A 20691-nucleotide genomic window follows, 5' to 3' on the forward strand; every position below is an offset into this window, starting at 1 on the left:
AGAATACTGATACAATCGGAGTGATATAGCAAGGATTTGAAGATCAAAAGATTTGAAATTTTGAGTCTGATTTTCCACTTACCATATGTGCAACATTAAGCACTTTGTGATGGCAGACCAAATTATGCTGACTATTCTAATACAATGCCCATTTAGCGGTTCTTGCCCAAAACATCTTTAAATTATTGTCAGAGGCTTTAAAATTCCAAGCCTCTGTTCATGCTGCTTACTCCCTATTCATACATCCCTTTCATCAACTCATAAAATCCAATCTTTAAGAATCACCTGAATTCCAAATTCTCCATGAAACCTTCCTTATAAATTAAAACCACATTGTTTGTTGATTTTTTTTTTTTTTTTAAACTTGAGAGAGACAAAGCATGAGCAGGGAGAGGGACAAAGAGAGAGGGAGAAGCAGGCTTCCCTCTGAACATAAAGTTCAGCACGGGGCTTGATCCCAGGACACTGTGATTATGATGGGAGCCAAAATCAGATGCTTAATTAACTGAGTCACCCGGACACCTCCTGATTATTTACTTCTCATAATACTTACACTTTTAGTATCACACATTTTGTCACATGACTATACTATTTCCTAATTGCTACCCAAGTAAGAATTTTAGTTTCCATGAACAAGAGAACATGATTTTCCAGAGTTCAAAGGAAACCTATTACTATGTACATACTTTCATTAAAAACTTAATTAACTGAACAGGAGAGGGAGAATAACCTGTATTTTTTTAAAAGAAAAATATATCCCCATAAACTGCAATTTTACACTACAGGACTGTGTGTTTCTTTTTTAAGGAATACAACCATTGTCTATGGCTTCTTTTGTGGGAGGAGGAGTTGATTTCTATTTTTTGTTTGTTTAGTTTTTATTTGTTTGTTTAGTTCCACTGGGATAATAAAAGTCAGAGATGATCTTAGGTAATTGTCTACACCTGAAAAAGACCCAACTATCTAGATTTTTTGAAATTGCTCTAGACGTGTGGTCAATATAAAAGAATTTATTACCATTCTCTAACAAATAGAAGAATGGATAATGACTCTCTTTAGGGTTGAGAAACAAGTTTCTATCCAGAGTCTGACCTACTTCAATAAATCCAGCTGACACTGGCTATGAAATTAGTACTTAAGTTTGTAAAACTGCTAAAGTGCCCTTAAAGCAACCCAGAAGGACAACCCAACTGTACCTATGGGAGCTTCACCTGGGAAGGACAAAAAGGATTTGTTCCACAGTGATTAATTCTACAAATTCATTTACATAAAATTCAGAATTACATAAAGAAAACACACTAATGTATATTTATGGAGGTTCAATTTTGTCTTGTTCTCAGGAAAATGGGCTTAAGCAGCACTTAGATGTTCATTTTATCAACCATTGAACTATTCAGAATTATGCTATCATTTAAAAAATAAGTACTTTCTTCGATAACAATACATCCTGTCTTTACATTTAAATTTTAAACATTCTAAGAAAAGAAAATTTGGCTAAAAATTTCCAGAACAAAATCCCCCTTCTATATGTTCTTGGTGAGTAAGAAGAAACATTATAAACAGCAATGGGTAACTTGAGAGAAACTACCCAATAAAATAAACATTTCTTTTTTTTTTAAGATTTACTTATTTATTTGAGATAAAGAGAGAGAGACAGAGGGAGAGCACATGAGTGAGGGAAGGGGTAGAGGGAGAGGGAGAGAATTTTCAAGCAGACTCCCCATTGAGTATGGAGCCTGATCCCATGACCCTGAGATCATGACCTGAGCCAAAACCAAGAGTTGAATGCCTAACCAACTGAGCCATTCAGGTACCCCAAAATTGATTAATTAAACAGAATACAGTCATATTTTAACAATGATTGATATGTTGAAAGAAAAAAAAAAGATTCTCTGTGGGCTTATCCCTCCTAAAATAGCGAATACAACTTTGGGAAAAAGAATACTAGAATAAAATAACTTTCCTTGGTTCAAGTGTTGCTATTTGCTCAAAAACACTGGTAATACTTTGGATCAACTATAGAGGAACTGTGAATCTCTACAAGGTATAAGAAAGATCAATATTAAAATCAGAATTTGTTTCCGCCCTGGGGCTCCTGGCTGGCTCAATTGGTGAAGCATGTGACTCTTGATCTCAGGGTCATGAGTTCAAGCTCCGTGATGGGTGTAGAGATTACTAAAACATAAATAATCCCCCCGCCCCCAAAAAAGAATTTATTTCCTCCCCAAAGCTTATTTAAAAGTAACAATCAGGGGCACCTGGGTGGCTCAGTGGGTTAAGCCTCTGCCTTTAGCTCGGGTCATGATCTCGGGGGTCCTGTGATCGAGTCCTGCATGGGGCTCTCTGCTCGGTGGGGAGCCTGCTTCCCCTCCCCTCTCTCTCTGCCTGCCTCTCTGCCTACTGTGATCTGTCAAATAAATAAATAAAATCTTTTTACATAAATAAATAAAATTGAAAAATCAAAAAAATAAATAAATAAAAGTAACAAGCAGGGGTGTCTGCATTGCTCAGTCAGTTAAGTGTCTGCCTTTAGGTCTGGTCATGATCTCACGGTCCTGGGATCAAGGCCCAGGTCCCCAGGTCACTCTCCCTGCTCAGCAAGAAGTTTGCTTATCCCTTCCTCTGCTCCTGCTAGGAAGCCCACACACTCTCTCTCTCCCCCCACCTCTCAAATAAATAAAATCTTTTCTTAATTAAATAAATAATAGTAAAAAGCAATATTTATTCAATATTTTTAGGTCTATAAAATCAATTACATAAGCAGCACTTAAGTAAGGGGTATAATGTAAACACTGTAAGGCATATATTTTAGAAAAACTTAAATTACAATACACGTAAGTAGTTTGCCTAAACAATATATGCATTTCCAAAGAATAATGGATTAACACGAAGCAAGTGAACCTGAGCTTCCTCACTTGAGTGCTTCTTAAAACAAGATAAATGAAAAGAAACTAAAATAAGCATGTTAAAAAGAAATTATGATAACAAAAAAAGTATTTTTTTAAAGATTTTATTTATTTGACAGACAGAGATCACAAGTAGGCAGAGAAGCAGGCAGAGAGAGAGGGGGAAGCAGGCTCCCCGCTGAGCAGAGTCCCTTGGGGGGCTCAATCCCAGGACCCTGGGATCATGACCTGAGCCTAAGGCAGAGGCTTAACCCACTGAGCCACCCAGGTGCGCCCCCCCCCACAAAAAACGTATTTTAATTAAGAGAAAAAAAATCTCAGCACAACCACAGATTTAATACTCAATTCTTTAATTCTCCCAGGATCCTACCATATAGAAGGTTTTTAGACGAGTATTAAAGATGTTGTATTTTTTATGATGGGGTTAAGAATGCTAACAGAATCACAGTTTTTCTTAGTGCTTAGCACTTTATTGTTCTCATCTGAAAAATGACAAAAACATAATAACCACCTATAAAAGATGTATACGAATATTCTACTACTATACAATAACTTTTCCTATAATCCAAAAGTAATCTTGTTACATTGACTTTCTTATGGGACAATTCAAAGTGAAGTTTAAATAAGCAGGAGTCCTGTTTTCCAGATAAAGTAAGTAACTAAATAAACTGAGACGTTAGGAGAGAAATGTTAGAATATATAATGTAAACCACAAGGATAGAAAAGTATTATATATGCTTGTCTTCTATTCAGTTCCCATTAAGCATTTGGTTACATATGCCAGTAATACTGAAGTAGTGTGATTTCTTAAATTCTATTATTCTACTCTATACCTTTAGTTCTTTTCTACTTGACCTCGACATGAAAAGTTAAAAGAAAATACTATATCTGTGAAAATTAGAACTAAAGGAAAATTGTAAGAACATAATGATCAGGAATAAAATAGTGCTGAAGGAAGAAAAGGAGAGAACCCTTCAATAGACCAGTTATAGGCTGAAAGCAAAGGTAACATAAATTACATATTTTAATTTTTTTTTTTAACATTTTATTTATTCGACAGAGAAAGAGAGCACAAGTAGACAGAGCAGCAGGCAGAGAGAAGCAGGTTCCCTACTGAACGGGGAGCCCGATATGGGGCTCGAGTCCAGCACCCTAGGATCATGACATGAGTCAAAAGCAGACACTTACCTGACTGAGCCACCCAGTTAAAAGTTAACTTTTTAAAAAATATATTTATTTATTTGAGAGAGAGAGAGAGCACAAGTAGGGGGAAAGGGGCTGAGAGAGAGGGAGCAGCAGACTCCCTGCCAAGCAGGGAGCCTGATGTGGGGCTAGACCCCAGAACCCTGGGATCATGACCTGACCCGAAGGGAGAGGTTAAATCCACTGAGCCACCCAGGCGCCCCTAAAAGTTAACTTTTAACAGGCCTTTTCTTCTTGACCTCCTTACCCCATTCCTGTTACCAAACTAACTCTTTCCTTCAATTCACAAACTTCTAAGAGTTGCTATGCTCTCTTAATTCCTCTAAACGGGAATTACCCATTTAGTCCTCGATTCATTACAGTCTGATAATTAAAAGGCTCACAATGGCCTCCTTAGAAATCTTTTGTCTATTCTTAATTTTCACCCTACTTAACAGTCTAGAACGTGCACTATAGGCCAGTCCTTATTTCTTAAATTTCTCTAATTTCCTGGCTCTAATCCTCCCTCCTCATGGTTTCTTCTGAGCCTCCTTTAATCATTTCCCTTCTCTGTAAAGTGATCAGTGGTTCAATCTGCTTTCTTCTTGCAGTATAAATGCCCCCAAAACTGTGGCTTTAACCATTACCTGTATCACCATTTTATAAAGATCAGAGTAACCTGTGGAGCTTTTAAAAAAATAGATGAGGCCTGTTTCCAGCAACAGGGAAGACTTAAAAGGCCGGAAAAACACCTCCAATGGGTGGGGGGTGGGGGAGGGGTAGTGGCTGAATTAGCATCAAAACAAGAGAATTCCTCAGGAGCCAAAAACAACAAAAGAAATTTAAGATCCAGACAAATAAGCATTTGTCCTGAGTTTACCCAATGACTTTTTGTGGCCTATGGCCTGGCTGTGGAAGTTCTATACAATGACTAAAGAGGTATAGCCTAGAACTTGAACTTATAAAAACTTCAGTGTTGGAGAACCATTTACTAAGATACAAAGTAACAACGCCTTTGGGGAAATGGTGAAGACAATATTTATCTCTGCCTTGGCTCCTGGTAGTACAGGAAAAAAAGAAAAGTCTCCTGAAAATTCCTAACGCTATCCTGCATTCACCCAGTATGGGGCCTGAATTCACACCAAGAATTACAGCCAAAGAAACCCTAAGATGAACATTTAGTTGGACTTTTAATAGTGCCCAAAGTGCCCAGCAAGAGACAACCTAAATCCTCTGTGGAGAAATACACAGTAAACTTGGTTTACTCACAAAATTTCTCACAGATAAGAGTTCCAAGTAACTTGAGCTCGCCATTTAAAAAAAAAAATCACTAAACCCTGAAACAAAATACCATGAGCTAGAGTCTGTAGAACCAACAAACCAGGAAATCAAACTGCAGGTATTAGTATTTTCTGAAAGAGAATATAAAATAAGTATGGCTAATATGTTTAAAGATATAAAAGACGACACTGAGAATATGTTGAAGGAATAAGAGACAAATCAGAAATGAAGATGATTTGAAAGGAAACAAATAGAAGTTTAGGAAATAAAAAAATACAATAACTAAAATTGTAAAAATTCAATGGCCAGTTAAAAAAACAAATTAGGGGGGCACCTGGGTGGCTGAGTGGATTAAGCCTCTGCCTTTGGCTCGGGTCGTGATCTCAGGGTCCTGGGATCGAGTCCCACATTGGGCTCTCTGCTCGGAAGGGAGCCTGTTTCCTCCTCTCTCTCTCTCTCTCTCTGCTTGCCTCTCTGCCTACTTGTGATCTCCGTCTGTCAAATAAATAAATAAAATCTTTAAAAAAAAAAACAAAACAACAAATTAGGGATGCCTGGGTGGCTCAGTCCGTTTAGCTGTTGCCTTCGGCTCAGGTCATGGGGATCGAGCCCCACATTGGGCTCCGTGCCCGGCAGGGAGTCTGCTTCTCCCTCTGCCTGCTCCTCCCCACGCCCGTGCTCTTTCTCTCACTCTCATTCTATCTCAAATAAATAAATCTTAAAAAAAAAAAAAGATTACCCCTCCCACCAAAAAACGGGGGGAAAAAAAGCTGAATTTAAATTTTAAAAATAATCTAATTAAAAAACAAAAACAAATAAATGAAAAAAAAACTCCCAAAAATGTACTTCAGGAAGAAAAATAATTATCTCAAAAGAAGATGCAATATGTAAAAAGGAAGGTTAAGCACAGAAAATGATAAACATGAGGGTAAACCTAAGTAAATACTAATTTTATAAAACAGTTATTAATGTCTAAAACCTTAGGCAATAATAACATTTTAATAGCAGAGGTGAAATTTTAACTAGAGTTTAAGCATTTCATGGCCTCTGCATTGTTCAGAAAGAAAATATAAATATTAATTTTAGACTTTGTTAAGTTAAATAGGTATATGAAAACCTCCACACCACACTCTGAAAGAATAACATAAAGCATAACTTTTAAAAAACCATCAGGAGAGGGGCTCCTGGGTGGCTCAGTGGGTTAAAGCCTCTGCCTTCCGCTGGGGTCACGATCCCAGAGTCCTGGGATCTAGCCCCATATCAGGCTCTCTGCTCAGCAGGGAGCCTGCTTCCCTTCTTCTTTCTCTGCCTGCCTCTCTGCCTACTTGTGATCTCTGTCTGTCAAATAAATAAATAAAATCTTTAATAAATAAATAAATAAAAATAAAAACCATCAGGAGAAAGTGGAATTAGGGTGGGGAACTGGTTAGTCAAGTCCAAGTCACAGGGATTGAAAGATAAAGAGTAAAAGGATAGAAAAAGATATATTAAGCAAAAATTAACCTAAAGAAAACTGGTGAAGTTTATTAATTTCAGAGGAAATGGACTTTAAGATAATAGCATTACTGTAAATAAACAGGGACACAACAGTAATGTCATGAAATTCAAGTCCCAAGGAAAAAAATTCTACATCACCTAATAATATAGATACAAAATATACAAACAAAAATTGACAAAACCACAAGAGAAATTGTAGTTCTCTCAACTGGTAGTTTAACTGAGCAAAAATCAGTAAGGATATTAAAAATTAACCTCGGGGCACCTGGGTGGCTCAGTGGTTTAAGCCTCTGCCTTCAGCTCAGGTCATGATCTCAGGGTCCTGGGATAGAGCTCCGCATCGGGCTCTCTGCTCAGTGGGGAGCCTGTTTCTCCCTCTCTCTCTGCCTGCCTCTCTGCCTACTTGTAACCTCTCTCTCTGTCAAATAAATAAATAAAATATTAAAAAAAATTAACCTCAAAATAATAATATGGAGTTAATGGATACATGCAGAATATTAAACTGGAGAACATTTATTTTTCAAGCACACACAGAACATTCACAAAACTGATCACATAGTACGTCAAGTCTCAATACATTTCAAAGAATATGTACCAGAAGTGTGCCTGGGTGGCTAAGTGGGTTAAGTCTCTGCCTTCAGCTCAGGTCATGATCTCAGGGTCCTGGGATCAAGCCCTGCATATCAGGCTCTCTGCCTGCTTCCTCCCCTCTCTCTCCCTGCCTCTGCCTACTTGTGATCTCTCTGTCAAATAAATAGCCTTTAAAAAAAAAAAAAAGAATACGTACCAGAGAGTAAGATTCTCTTTCTTTTATTTTTTTTAAAGATTTTATTTACTTATTTGACAGACAGAGATCACAAGGAGGCAGAGAGGCAGGCAGAGAGAGGCAGGGAGACAGGCTCCCTGCCGAGCAGAGAGCCTGAAGCAGGGCTTGATCCAGGGACCCTGGGATCATGACCAGAGCCAAAGGCAGAGGGTTTAACCCACTGAGCCACCCAGGAGTCCCGTAAGATTTTCTTTCTACAATGTAGTTTTTAAAATATAAAAAAAAAAAAAATTTAAGCCTAAATTGAAAAATTTTAAATATGCTTCTAAATAATTCACAAATCAAAGAATAATCACAAAAGAACACAGAGGGATGCCCGGGTGGCTCAGTTGGTTATGCATCTGCCTTCACCTCAGGTCATGATCCCAGGGTCCTAGGATTCAGCCCTGCGTGTGATCTGTCTCCCCCTGCTTGTGATCTGCCTCTCTCTCATGAATAAAATCTTTAAAAGAAATAAAATAAAATCTTAAAAAAAAAAACAAAACATAGAAAATATTACTTGTGGGGCACCTGGGTGACTCAGTCAGTTAACCACCTGCCTTCAGCTTAGGTTGTGATCTCAGGGTCTTGGGATAGAGCACCAAGTTGGGCTCCCTGCTCAGAAGGTTGCCTGCTTCTCCCTTTCCCTCTGCTAACCCCCCACACTCCCTTTGTGCTCTCAGTTGCGTTGTCTCTCTCTCAAATAAAATCTTTAAAAAAATATTATTTTTAAGGTGCCACTTGAAAGGGATTTTATAATTTAAATGCTTGTATTTGAAAAGAAGAGAGACTGAAACTTCATGAGCTAAAGCATCTGACTTAGCAGCTAACACAAGAGCACACCCAAACATAATATTGAGTATCAGCAAAGCTCAAATTAAATATATGAAAATACTAACAAAATTTTAAACTTTTAATACTGATTTTAAGTAATGAAACATAAGCTATATAAAAAATGAGAAAAAAACCATAACCAGAAATACAACAGATGTAAAAGGTGAGAAAACATTATGAATAGTTTTAAGACAATTTATTATACCACTCAGGTGAAATGGACAAATTCCTAAAACAACATAAACTATAAAATAGTTCAAGAAGAAAGAGAAAGCTCAAATGATCCTATAGCCTTTAAAGAAAATAATCATTAATTATTTTTCCACAAAGAGAATTCTAGGCTCAAATAGCTTTCCTACCAAGGCCCAAATAGCTTTCCTACCAAGTTCCTTAAAGCTTTAAAAGAACACACAATTCCAATCTTACACACTATTCCATTCAGAAAAGAGGGGTATACTCCTTAATTCACTTTGAGGCTAGCATAACCTTGATAACAAAAGGCATTTTAAGGAAGTAAAATTATACGCCAATCTCATTTGTGAGCATGGATGCTAAAATTGCAAGTAAAATATTAACATGCCAAACCTAGCAATATACTTAAAGAAAAAAAGATAGCACAAATAGGGTTGTTCCTGGCATGCAAGGTTGGTTCAATGCTATAAAAAATAAAAACAAACTCAAGAGGTGCCTGGGCAGCTTAATGGGTTAAGCGACTGACTCTTGATTTCAGCTCAGATCTTCATCTCAGGGTCGTGAGTTCAAGCCCCACGATGGTCTCCACCCTGGGCACAGAGCCTACTCAAACAAACAAACAAACAAACAAACAAAAAAACCACTTCACTAGTGAATTAAAAACATAGTTAAAATTAGGAACAATACAAAGATGCCCAAACCACTACTTCAAATCACTATCCAACACTGTAATAAGGTCTTAGCAACAAAAAGACGAGGATAGTGATAGGAAGAAATAAAACTGTTATTCATTATTCATGGATCTTTTTTTTAAATGAAGAAAATCCACAAGATCCTTCAGATTCTTAGAATTATAAGGGTTTAGAAAGGTTACCAAATATAAAAAGTCAACTTCATTTTCATACCTTAGGAACATGCATTTTTTTTTTTTTTAAGTAATCTACAGCCAACATGGGACTGGAACTCACTACTCCAAGAATCACATGCTACCCCCACTGAGCCAGCCAGATGTCCCTCAGCAACAAGCACTTAGAAAAATAATTTTTTAGGGGCACCTGGATAGCTCAGTAAGTTGAGCATCTGATTACTGATTTTGGATCAGGGTCATGAGACTGAACCCTGCATCAGGCTCTACACTCAGTTGGGAATCTGCTTGAGATTCTTTCTCTTCCTCTCTCTCTGCCCCTCCCACCCCCCCCCCCCACACCATCACTCTAAAAGAAATAAATCTTTAAAAAAAAAAAGAAAGAAAGAAAGAAAGAAAAACAATTTTTTAAGATACTATCTATAACAATGAGGGAAAAAGGGAAAAATATGTAAGACAGCTAGGAATACACCTAATAAAGGATATGTAAGACTTTCGTGTAGAAAAGAAGACTTGAACAGGGGCCCCTGAGTGGCACAGTCAGTTAAGCAACCAACTCATCATTTAGGCTCAGGTCATGATCTCAGGGTCATGAGATTGAGCCTTGCACGGGGCTCCTTGATCAGCACAGAGTCTGCTCGAGTTTCCCTCTCACTCTCCTACTCTGCCTCTCCTCATGCCCCCCTACCTGTGCTCACTCTCACACTCTCTCTCAAATAATTGAAAAAAAAAAAAAAAGAAGAAGAAGAAGAAGAAGACTTAAATAAAGGGAGGAAAAAACCCTACGATCTTAGTGGATTAAAAGTCCTAGTGTAGGGGCACCTGGGTGGTTCAGTTGGTTAAGCATCTGCCTTCAGATCAGGTCATGATCCTGGAGGCTCAAATCAGGCACCTTGCTCAGCAGGGAGTTTGCTTCTCCCTCTCCCTCTGCCCCTCCCCCCTGCTCATGGTCTCACTTGGTTTCTCCTCTCTCTCTCTCAACTCTCTCTCTCAAATAAAAAAATCTTAAAAGAAAAAAAAAGAAGTCCCAGTGTAATAATGATTGCCAATTCCCCCCAATGTAATTCCACTCAAAATGCCAATAGGGTTTTTCACTGGACTTTGACAACCTGATTTTTATTAAAGGCACAATAAATTAAGCATCTGCCTTCAGTTCAGGTCATGATTCCACGGTCCTGGGATCAAGCCCCAGATCAGACTCCTGCTCAGCAGGGAGTCTGCTTCTCCCTCCCCACCCCACTCATGCCCTCTCGAATGTGCGCTCTGTCTGTAATAAACAAAAATCTTTTAATAAATAAATAAATTAATTAAAGTCATATATGTATATATTAGCTTTCTATTGTTACATAACAATTATTACAAATTTAGCAGCTTAAAACATCTCACAATTCTGTAGGTCAAAAGTCTGAATGGGTTTAACTTGAATCTTTGCTCAGGGTCTCACAAGGCCAAAATAACCAATCTGAACTCTCATCTGGAGGCCCAGGGAAGGAATCTACTTCCAAGCTCGTTCAGGTGACTGGCACAAACCAAAGCTTTGCTGCTACTGACAGTCAGCTGGGGGCTACTCTCCATCTGCAGCCAGAGGCCACTTGCGTTCCTCCAGACATGGCCCTTCCAACTGTCAAACCAGCAACAATCTCAGGCCCTTATGTTTTGAATCTCTCTGGAGTCCCTTTCTGCTGCCAGCTAAAGAAAGTTCTCTGTTTTTAAGGGCACTGAGCAACCCTGGATAATCCAACACAATCTGCCTATTTTAAAGTCAACTGTGTCACAGAACCTAACAATCACTCTTGAGTGAGTTATCATTTTCACAGTCCTGGGGATAGGACAGGACATCTTTGGGGGGCCATTTTAGAAATTCTGCCTACTGTAATATGAATGAGCAAAGCCCAAAACAGCTAACTCCTGAAGTAGAAATTATCAGGTGGGAGAATGTGCCTCACAATATATTAAGCCTTATTACAAAATTATAATAAGATACAGCAGTAGTGGACCAAGTGATCAGAATGAACAATCAGAAATAGAACCATGCATATATGAAAACCTGAGACAGAACTGATAATGCACATTAGTGGGGGAAAATACACTATTCGATAAATGGGTTGAAAGAACTGATTACCTATGTGAAAAAAATTTTAAATAAATTCCTATCTCATGTTATATATAAAATTCAGTTTTAAGAAGGACTTGAGTGGGATGCCTAGGTGGCTCAGTTGGTTAAGCCGCTGCCTTTGGCTCATGTCATGATCCCAGGGTCCTGGGATAGAGTCCCACATCAGGATCCTTTCTCGGCAGGGAGCCTGCTTCTCTCTCTGCCTTTGCCTGCCACTCTGCCTGCTTGTGCGTGCTCTCTCTCTCTGACAAATAAATAAAATATCTTAAAAAAAAAAAAGAAGAAGAAGAAGGACTTAAGGAGGAGAGACAAATCTTAAAACTTTTAGAAGAAAATCTTAGGAAAATACCTTTGTAACTTGGAGTAGGGAAGAATGTCTTAAAGATACAAAAAGCACAAATCATTAATAAAGATTAATAAATCTCACTATTTTATTCTATTCATCAAGACGCTTTGATGTGGGGTTCCCGGCTAGCTCAAAGCATGCAACTCTTCATCTCAGGGTCTCAAGTTCAAGCCCCACATAGGGTACAGAGATTACATATATACATACATACATACATACATACATACAACTTAAAAAAAAAAAAAGACACCTTAAGATGTGAAAACATAATCTATAAACTGGGAGAAGATATTTATGATTGTACAAAGGTTAGCTTCCAGAATATAGACTACTTGAGAAAAAAATCCAAAATACAGAATATAAAAGAAAAAAATCAAACAGAAATAAACCCCCTCTTGCCTGCCCTCCCTGCCGTGCCACTGCTAAAAGAGCCATTGGTTAACAGTTCTCTATTTTTAAATAGCTTAAATTATAGGGATGACCTGGTTTCAGGACATTAAATCTGTTAAAAAAATAAGTAGGTGGTGGACTGTCAAGAGATTCTGAGACTACAGCTCTGGTGAAGGCAGTATCATGTAGTGCTCAAAAGCTGTGTTTGGACTGATATAGGACAGAGCAAATATCCTAGAAAGGGAAATATAAATAGCCAGTAAAGATACAAATATGCTTAAGCTTTTAGTAATGAAGGAAATTCAAATTAAAACCACAACAAGATATCATTTCACACACTCCAGAGTGGCAAAAGTTTCAACACTACCAAACATTGAGAAGTATGGAACTGCTTCAATACTAAAAAAGCTAGAATGGATGACAGAGATAAAATTTACTCTAGGAATTGGCACTAATGCTTTCTGGTTCATTTCTTGCACTTTCTTTGTAAGATCTCAGATTGAATGTGAGCTTAACGAGAAACTGAGTGAAACAGGACCTGCCTACTTTGGTTCTAGCCAAGAAAAAAGGATTCCTACAGTTGGTCCAGCCTTGTTCGTCATAGAGCTGCACTGAAGTATGAAGCCAGGGCCTAAACTGTTGTTCTCTGTGACCAACTGAAGATGGATTTATGCATTCTTGCACCCCCAGCCAAATTCCATGTCTCCAAATTTACCCTTTTTTTTTTTTTTTAAAGATTTTATTTATTTATTTGACAGACAGAGAGATCACAAGTAGGCAGAGAGTCAGGTGGAGGGCGGCGGGGGGCGGGGGGGAAGCAGGCTCCTTGCTGAGCAGAGAGCCCGATGTGGGGCTCCATCCCAGGACCCTGGGATCATGACCTGAGCCGAAGGCAGTGGCTTAATCCACTGAGCTACCCAGGCACCCCAAATTTACCCTTCTTTATATAACTAAAATGCACCCAAACCTTAACAGATTCAAAATGGAATTCATTCATTACCTTCCCCACTGAATCTGCTCCGTTTTCAAGTCTCAGTATCTCTGAACTAGAAACCAGACTGTCAAACTCTTTCCCCTTCTTATTTATCCCCACAATTCGTCATTACATTTTGTTGATTTTTACTCAATGGCTCTCAAATTTAGTCACTTAGACAAGCCTCATCATCCCTTGCCTAGACCACTGCAACCAGCTTTATGCAGCAACACTTCAAGTAAGTGTTAAAAATTGGAGTAAGGCCATGGCACATATATGCTGCCCGTGTGGTCTTGCTACCATCAGCCTCTCCTTGTTCTACTCGAAACTCCACGCTGCCTCCATAGTTGTCTTCTTAAGCAACATACCTGGTCATGTAAATCCCTACTTAAAAACCTCCACTGCCCAATAGATAAAACCCTCACATGTTTCTTTGGCTTACAATCCGGCCCTGTTTATTCCTACATCACCCGCCTACTGCTCCATCTTAACCATGCACCCTGTATTCCGGTCACACTTACATCCTCAACATACCACAAAGAACTCTTGGCCTTTGTTCATGCTATTTCCTGTCACTGGAACACTATCTGCCTAGTAAATCATCCCCGCACTTCTTTCAAAACAAATGTGTTATCGTTAATGTGATACTCTAAGCCTTTCTTGTCTGAATTACAAGTCTTTAGTGTCCCTAGTCTACTTGGTTTATATCACACTATATTTTGATGTAGTACATATTTACAAGTCTGTCCTACCCACCTGACTCTGAATATCTCTAGAGAAGTAAAAGGGTGATTCAGGAATCCAATTATAATGTGGAATGGGAGATTTCCCTCACATCCAACAAGCAATTCTCTAACACCAACTCCATATCCTACAATTCAACTCAATTCCGCCTCTATCTGCTCAGATATACCATCAGATTCCACAGGTTATGGGTGCAATACTACAAGACTGCCCCCTCCCTCTACGTCACAAGCCCAGATTCTGATCAGTTGGAGGTTCCAACAACCCCCTCCAACTCTGAATGCCAACAGCAAGTCTAGATTGTTAACTGCACTTCTGACCGACTGGCTATAGGTTAGATGTTCCCACAACCTCCTCCTTGGTCCAATTAATTTGCCAGAGCAGCTCTCAGAACTGGAAGAAACACTTACTTACTAGATTACCAGTTTATTTTTAAAAAAGGCTATAATTCAGAACAGCCAGATGGAAGAGATGCATAGGGCAAACAAAGATGTGGGGAAAGGGTGCTGAGCTTCTAATCCATCTGAATCTCCATGTGTTCACCAACCTGATCATACTTTTGGGTTTTTATGAAGGCTTTATTAAAAAAGCATGATTGATTAAATTATTAGTCATTGTTGACTGATTCAACCTCTGGCCTCTCTCCCCTCCCTGGAAATCAGAGGGTAGGACTGAAAGTTCCAACCCTCTAATGATGCAATCTGGTTTTCTGGGCAACCAGACCCCATCCTTAGGTGGGTCCAAAAGCCAGCATTACCTTAACAAAAGACAACTTTACCATTTTCGCTTAGAAAATCCCAAGGGTTTTTAGAGGCTCTGTGCCAGAAGGAGGACAAAGACCAAATACATTATTTCTTATAAATCACAATATCACAGGAAGATACGAATTATTATTTTTGGCCACCCTGAAAGCCAGTCTGAAAAAGTTGATCACCAGTAAGATATTTTTGCTGAACAGCACACATCAATAAACATTCTGGGGTTAAATGATCTGATTTAAGGATAAAACAAGAAAATAGTTGTGAACCATTACTATGCTGATTATATTCTAACACTACTAGAAAAGAAAACACACTGGGCATCTGGTTGGCTCAGTCAGTTAAGCCTTTGGATCAGGTCATGATTCCAGGACCTGGGATCCAGCCCTGAATGGGGCTCCCTGATCAGTAGAGAGCCTGCTTCTCTCTCTCCTTCTGTTGTTCCCCACCCCACTCATTCTCTCTTTTTCCGCTCTCAATCCCTCTCAAATAAGTGAATATAATCTTTAAAAAGAAAAATAGGTGGGGCACCTGGGTGGCTCATTGGGTTCAAGTCTCTGCCTTCACTTCAGGTAGTCATGATCCCAGGGTCCTGGAATCAAGCCCCACATCGGGTTCTCTGCTCAGCAGGAAGCCTGCTTCCCCCTCTTTCTCTCTGCCTGTCTCTCTGCCTACTTGTGATCTCTGTCAAATAAATAAATAAAATCTTAAAAAAATAACAAAAGAAAAAGAAAACGAAAAATAGGGTACCTGGGTGGCTCAGTAAGTTAACTGTCTGCCTTCAGCTCAGGTCTTGATCTCAAGAGTCCTGGGATACAGTGTACAGGCGCAGAGAGCCTTCTTCTCCCTCTCCTCCCGACTTATGCTTTCTCCCTATTTCTGTCTCACCCTCTCTCTACCAAATAAATAAAGTCTTGGGGTGCCTGGGTGGCTCAGTTGGTTAAGCAGCTCAGGTCATGGTCCTGGGGTCTCAGGATTGAGCCCCACATTGGGCTCCCTGCTCAGCAGAAGTCTGCTTCTCTCTCTCCCCATGCCCTCTGCCCCCCCAACCCTGCTTGTGCTCCCTCTCTTTTGCTTTCTCTCAGATAAATAAAATCTTTTTAAAAATAAATGCTTAAAAAAAAAAAAAAGAAAATAGGAGCATCTGGGTGGCTCACTGGATTAAGCCTCTGCCTTCAGCTAAGGTTATGATCTCAGGGTCCTGCGATCAAGCCCCATGTCAGGCTCTCTACTCAGTGGGGAGCCTGCTTTCCCCTTCTCTCTGCCTGCCTCTCTCTACTTGTGATCTAATAAAAAAAAAAAAAGTATGTTTCATACATATTATCTCCAGTAATTCCCACAACCCTGTTAAAATACATATTAATATTCCCACTTTGTAGAGATGGTACCTTTGTAAAAGGTTCATGGAGATTAAGTAACTACTCCAAGATCTGGCAGCTAACAAGCAAAAAAACTATAATTTGAACCCAAGTCCACTGCTGTATCCAAGTGATTTTACTTCCTCACTATTCTCAAATTCATTTATCCATCTTTTAGCTGGCTTAGTTTGACTTCTCTCTCAGAAGCCACAGAGTAGTGTCCTAAAAGCACTCCTTTTGGAATAAAATACAACTATATTTGAATTTGAGTCATTTATTAGTTGTCTCGTTTTCCATTTGTAAATTATAGACAGTATCTTTCTTCAGTAGTCATGGTAAGTAAAAGAAAATGCTCAGTGTCTAGCATGTGACAAATACTTAAAATAGCAGCTCATACTTATATTATTACGATTATGTCATTTGTCTCTTTACCAATAACCTGTTCCTACAATCCTTTCATTACAATCAAAGTTATTTTTCTAAAACACAAGTTGTTTGCCAAGCAAACTGTATAGCTAAATCTTGAGCTGCTCCCTCCCCATCCTTATTATTCCTTCTTTTTATGCAACTCCAATACTGACTACTTAAAACCATGTTCTCATTCTACCATGTTTTTGTACATGTTCCCCATTTCATTTGCCTAGCAAATTCCAACTCATCCTTCAAACCCTGAACTCAAACATCAACTTCTCTGAAAAGTTTTCTCTACTGCAACCTCATTATTCACTTCTCTGTATTACCTTTGTACTTAACAAATACTTCTAGTCATAATAATCACATTGTCCTGTGACCACTTACCTACTAAAATGTGACCCTTTCAGTACTGGATATTCATGTATTTCAGCACCTAGCACAATGCCTGGGACATGAGCAGTGCTAAATAAATACTCACAGGGTGAAATTTAATCCTATCCCCTATCTAGGACCTATACCATCAATTCTCCCTCCCTTTCTCTCACATCTTCCCAGTCTTAGTCTCCACTGGTCTCTTCCCTTCAGTCTAGGAACATGGTTTCTCTACCCTAAACAAACAAACAAAAGCCTCTTTTGATTCCACTCCCACCTTGAAGTACTACCTCAGTTTTTTCTTTGATGCCTAAAACGTAATCATTTCTCCACTTGTCATTTTCTCCATTAGAATACATTTTTGTTTTCTCATGTCTAAATTCTATGCCTCTATTAAGCTCTTACACTGTTATTTTTACTAGAATTTAATGTTTAAGTGTATTTTCTTGACCATACCAAAAAAGCCTCAAATTCTTCTCTGTCCCAGGCAGGTATCTATAAACTATTACAAAAAAGGAGGAGGAGAAGGAGGGGAAGAGGGAGGAAACTATTCAAAGGAATATTTGTCCATCTTCTAAACAGTAAAGATGTGTAAATTACCTGAGTAAGAATTAAGGGAAACTGTCCACCGTACTGTTAGTCCTAGTAGGACCACAACTGCCATCAAGTTCCATTTCTCCATATTATTTCTACAAGTCTAAGGAGGAAAAAAATAGGACCAGTGCCAGAATGCTTTTAACAGGTAGTAAATCACTTCTTCTCTTTATCGGAGGAATGTTATCAATTCTTTGGGATTAGGAGTTTGAGAGAACTTTAAGTGATGCTTCGCTTCCAGTTAAATACGGACTTTTAGGTCTGTGAAGAAGTAGCCTGGAGGGAAAAAAAAAAAAGAAAGAAAGAAAGAAAGACCAAGAGTTAGCTGAGCACAATATAACAATGAACCCTAAAACAAGTAGGAAGATGGGGAATTAGGTGTGTTGACAAGGAGGAAAAGTGGGTAGTTTTAAGTTCTTTATTCATTAGACCTCTAGTTAGGAAATATACCTCAAAAGGTAGCTCTCCCTGTTAAATGAGACTCAATATATCTAAGATGTGGTAAGGGTCTTTCTTACAAGGAACAGTCCTGATTGAAGAAAAAGAACAGATAAATATAGATTGTAGAAGAGTCAATGCCATCCAAAGCATGTTTGCCTACATGTAAAAATAAAACTACAAAAGTTAACAAAGAGATAATTCATCTTTGGTACAGAGAGAAAGAGGAATTTTACCTTTCTATTAGTTTGAGAAAGTCCACTAGAGTAATTTATGTAGTTTGACGTTTACTTCTTTTCTTCCAAAATATACTTTCACTAACCACACCATCTTTCCATCTTAGAGAATGAACCTTTATTAGACTCAAAAAACAACCCCAATTTTTTTTTAAGAATTTATTTATTTGACACAGGGTAGCAGCAGGCAGAGAGAGAAGGAGAAGCAGGTTCCCCACTGAGCAGGGAGCCCCACTCAGGACTCAATCCCAGGACCCTGGGATCATGACCTGAGCCAAAAGCAGGTGCTTAACCAACTGAACCACCCAGGTGCCCCAATGTCTCCAATTCTTAAGAGAGAAAGCAGTAAGATGTAATTAACCATCTACGTGTTTCTTTTTTCTTTCAGTTTTTCCCTTGGGTTGGATGGTTTAAAAGTAAAAAGCTTTGGGAAATGGGACGCCTGGGTGGCTAAGTTGGTTCAGTGGCTGCTTTTGGCTCAGGTCATGATCCCAGGATCCTGGGATAGAGTCCCACATCCGGCTCCTTGCTTGGCAGGGAGCCTGCTTCTCCCTCTGCCTCTGCCTGCCACTCTGTCTGCCTCTGCCTGTGCTTGCTCTCTCTGACAAATAAATAAATAAAATCTTAAAAAAAAAAAAAAGCTTTGGGAAATAATGGGCCATTTCACAGGCTATGCTTTAAATGTAATCAGAAAAATACAGTAAGTCAACTGAAAAAATTAGGTGAAAATTGGCACATTCCACCTATTGGGCAAAAAAAAAATTTTTAAGAATGTAATTAAACATATTAATTGTATTTATCTTTTATTAAGGTTTTTATTTTTTTTAAGATTTTATTTATTTATTTAACAGAGAGAGAATGAGAGGGCACAAGCTGTGGGAGTGGCAGAGAGAGAACAAGAAGTAGGCTCCCCACTGAGCAGGGAACCTGATGTGGGCCTCTATTCCCAGGACCCTGGGATTATGACCAGAGTTGCAGGCAGGCGCTTAGCTGACTGAGCCACCCAGGCACCCCAAGTTTTTTAATTCCAGTACAGTTAACATAAGGTGTTATACCAGTTTCAGGTATATAATATAGTGACAAAAATTATTTTCTTATTTAAATATAGCAAGGGTCAGGGCGCCTGGGTGGCTCAGGGCGTTAAGTGGCTGCCTTCAGCTTAGGTCCATGGTCCGGGGGTCCTGGAATCTAGACCCTCATCAGGCTCCCTGAGAGCTTCTCCCTCTCCCTCTGCCGCTCTCTGTCTCTCACGAATAAATGAATAAAATTTTTAAAAAACAAAACAAATAAATATAGCAAGAATCAACTCTAGAACTAATGAAGACTAGCATCCCAATTAGGTAGTATGACTCAAAGTAGTAAATAAGTCTACGTAAATGTATTATTCACATTTAGATTGTATAAATTCCACTTCCTCCCTCATACCACATCCATTTTTGATCATCTTACTATTCACTAGAATTTTCATCACAGAGGCAAGGTAAGAGGAAAAATTAAAATTTAATCACTGTGGCACACCTGGGTGGCTCAGCAGGTTAGGCCTCTGCCTTGGGGTCCTGGGATCAAACCCCACAACAGGCTTCCTGCTGGGTGTGGAGTCTGCTTTTTCCTCTCCCTCTGCTCTCTCCCCACCCCACCAAAAAAAAAGAAGAAAAAAAAAAAAAAAAAGCTATACACTAGGTGCTTTTGGCTGACTCAGCTGGCAGAGTTTGTGACTCTTGATCTCAGGGTCGTGAGTTCAAGCCCCAAGCTTGGTATATAGATTACTTAAAGTAAAACTTAAAACAAACAAACAAACATAAAAACAGGAAAACTTCAGTGGCTCAGTGGGTTAAACATCTGCCTTTGGCTTAGGTCATGATCCCAGTGTCCTGGGACTGAATCCTACCTCAGGCTCCTTGCTGGGGGGCGGGGGGACTGCTTCTCCTTCTGCCTGCAACTCCCTGTGCTGTGCACTCAATCTCTCTCAGACAAATAAGTAAAATCTTTAAAAAAAAAAAAGGTTTGAAACCAAAGAATACATATTGTTTGGTTCCATTTATGAAAGGTTCATAAATGGACAAGACTAATCTATGATTAGACATCAATAAAAAAGTTACCTTTGGGGAGAAAAGAAAGGATGGTGATTGAGAGAGGTCTCCAGAGAGGTCTTCTGAGAAGAAGCTGAGAACTTTGTGTTTTTGTTGTTGCTGTTGTTTTTAAGCATTTTTTTAAAAATTTTTAAAATTTTTTATTTATTTATTTGACAGAGATAACAAGTAGGCAGAGAGGCAGGCAGAGAGAGAGAGGAAGCAGGCTCCCCGCTAAGCAGAGAGCCCAATACGGGACTCGATTCCAGAACCCTGGGATCGTGACCTGCGCAGAAGGCAGAGGCTTAAACTACTGAGCCA

General features: G+C 39.0%; 1 protein-coding gene across 1 annotated transcript in view; it reads right to left on the reverse strand.

Moving 5' to 3' along the window:
* ALG6 (ALG6 alpha-1,3-glucosyltransferase) overlaps positions 1-20691 on the reverse strand; it is a 67718-nt gene that overhangs the window by 45494 nt on the left and 1533 nt on the right. Inside the window, exon 2 of the mRNA XM_046014091.1 lies at positions 17634-17903. Coding sequence (XP_045870047.1) covers positions 17634-17715 — 82 coding nt within the window. The 5' untranslated portion in view covers positions 17716-17903. The remainder of the gene's footprint in view (positions 1-17633; positions 17904-20691) is intronic.

Source organism: Meles meles, chromosome 1, assembly GCF_922984935.1.
Source record: "Meles meles chromosome 1, mMelMel3.1 paternal haplotype, whole genome shotgun sequence".
Lineage (NCBI taxonomy): Eukaryota > Metazoa > Chordata > Mammalia > Carnivora > Mustelidae > Meles > Meles meles.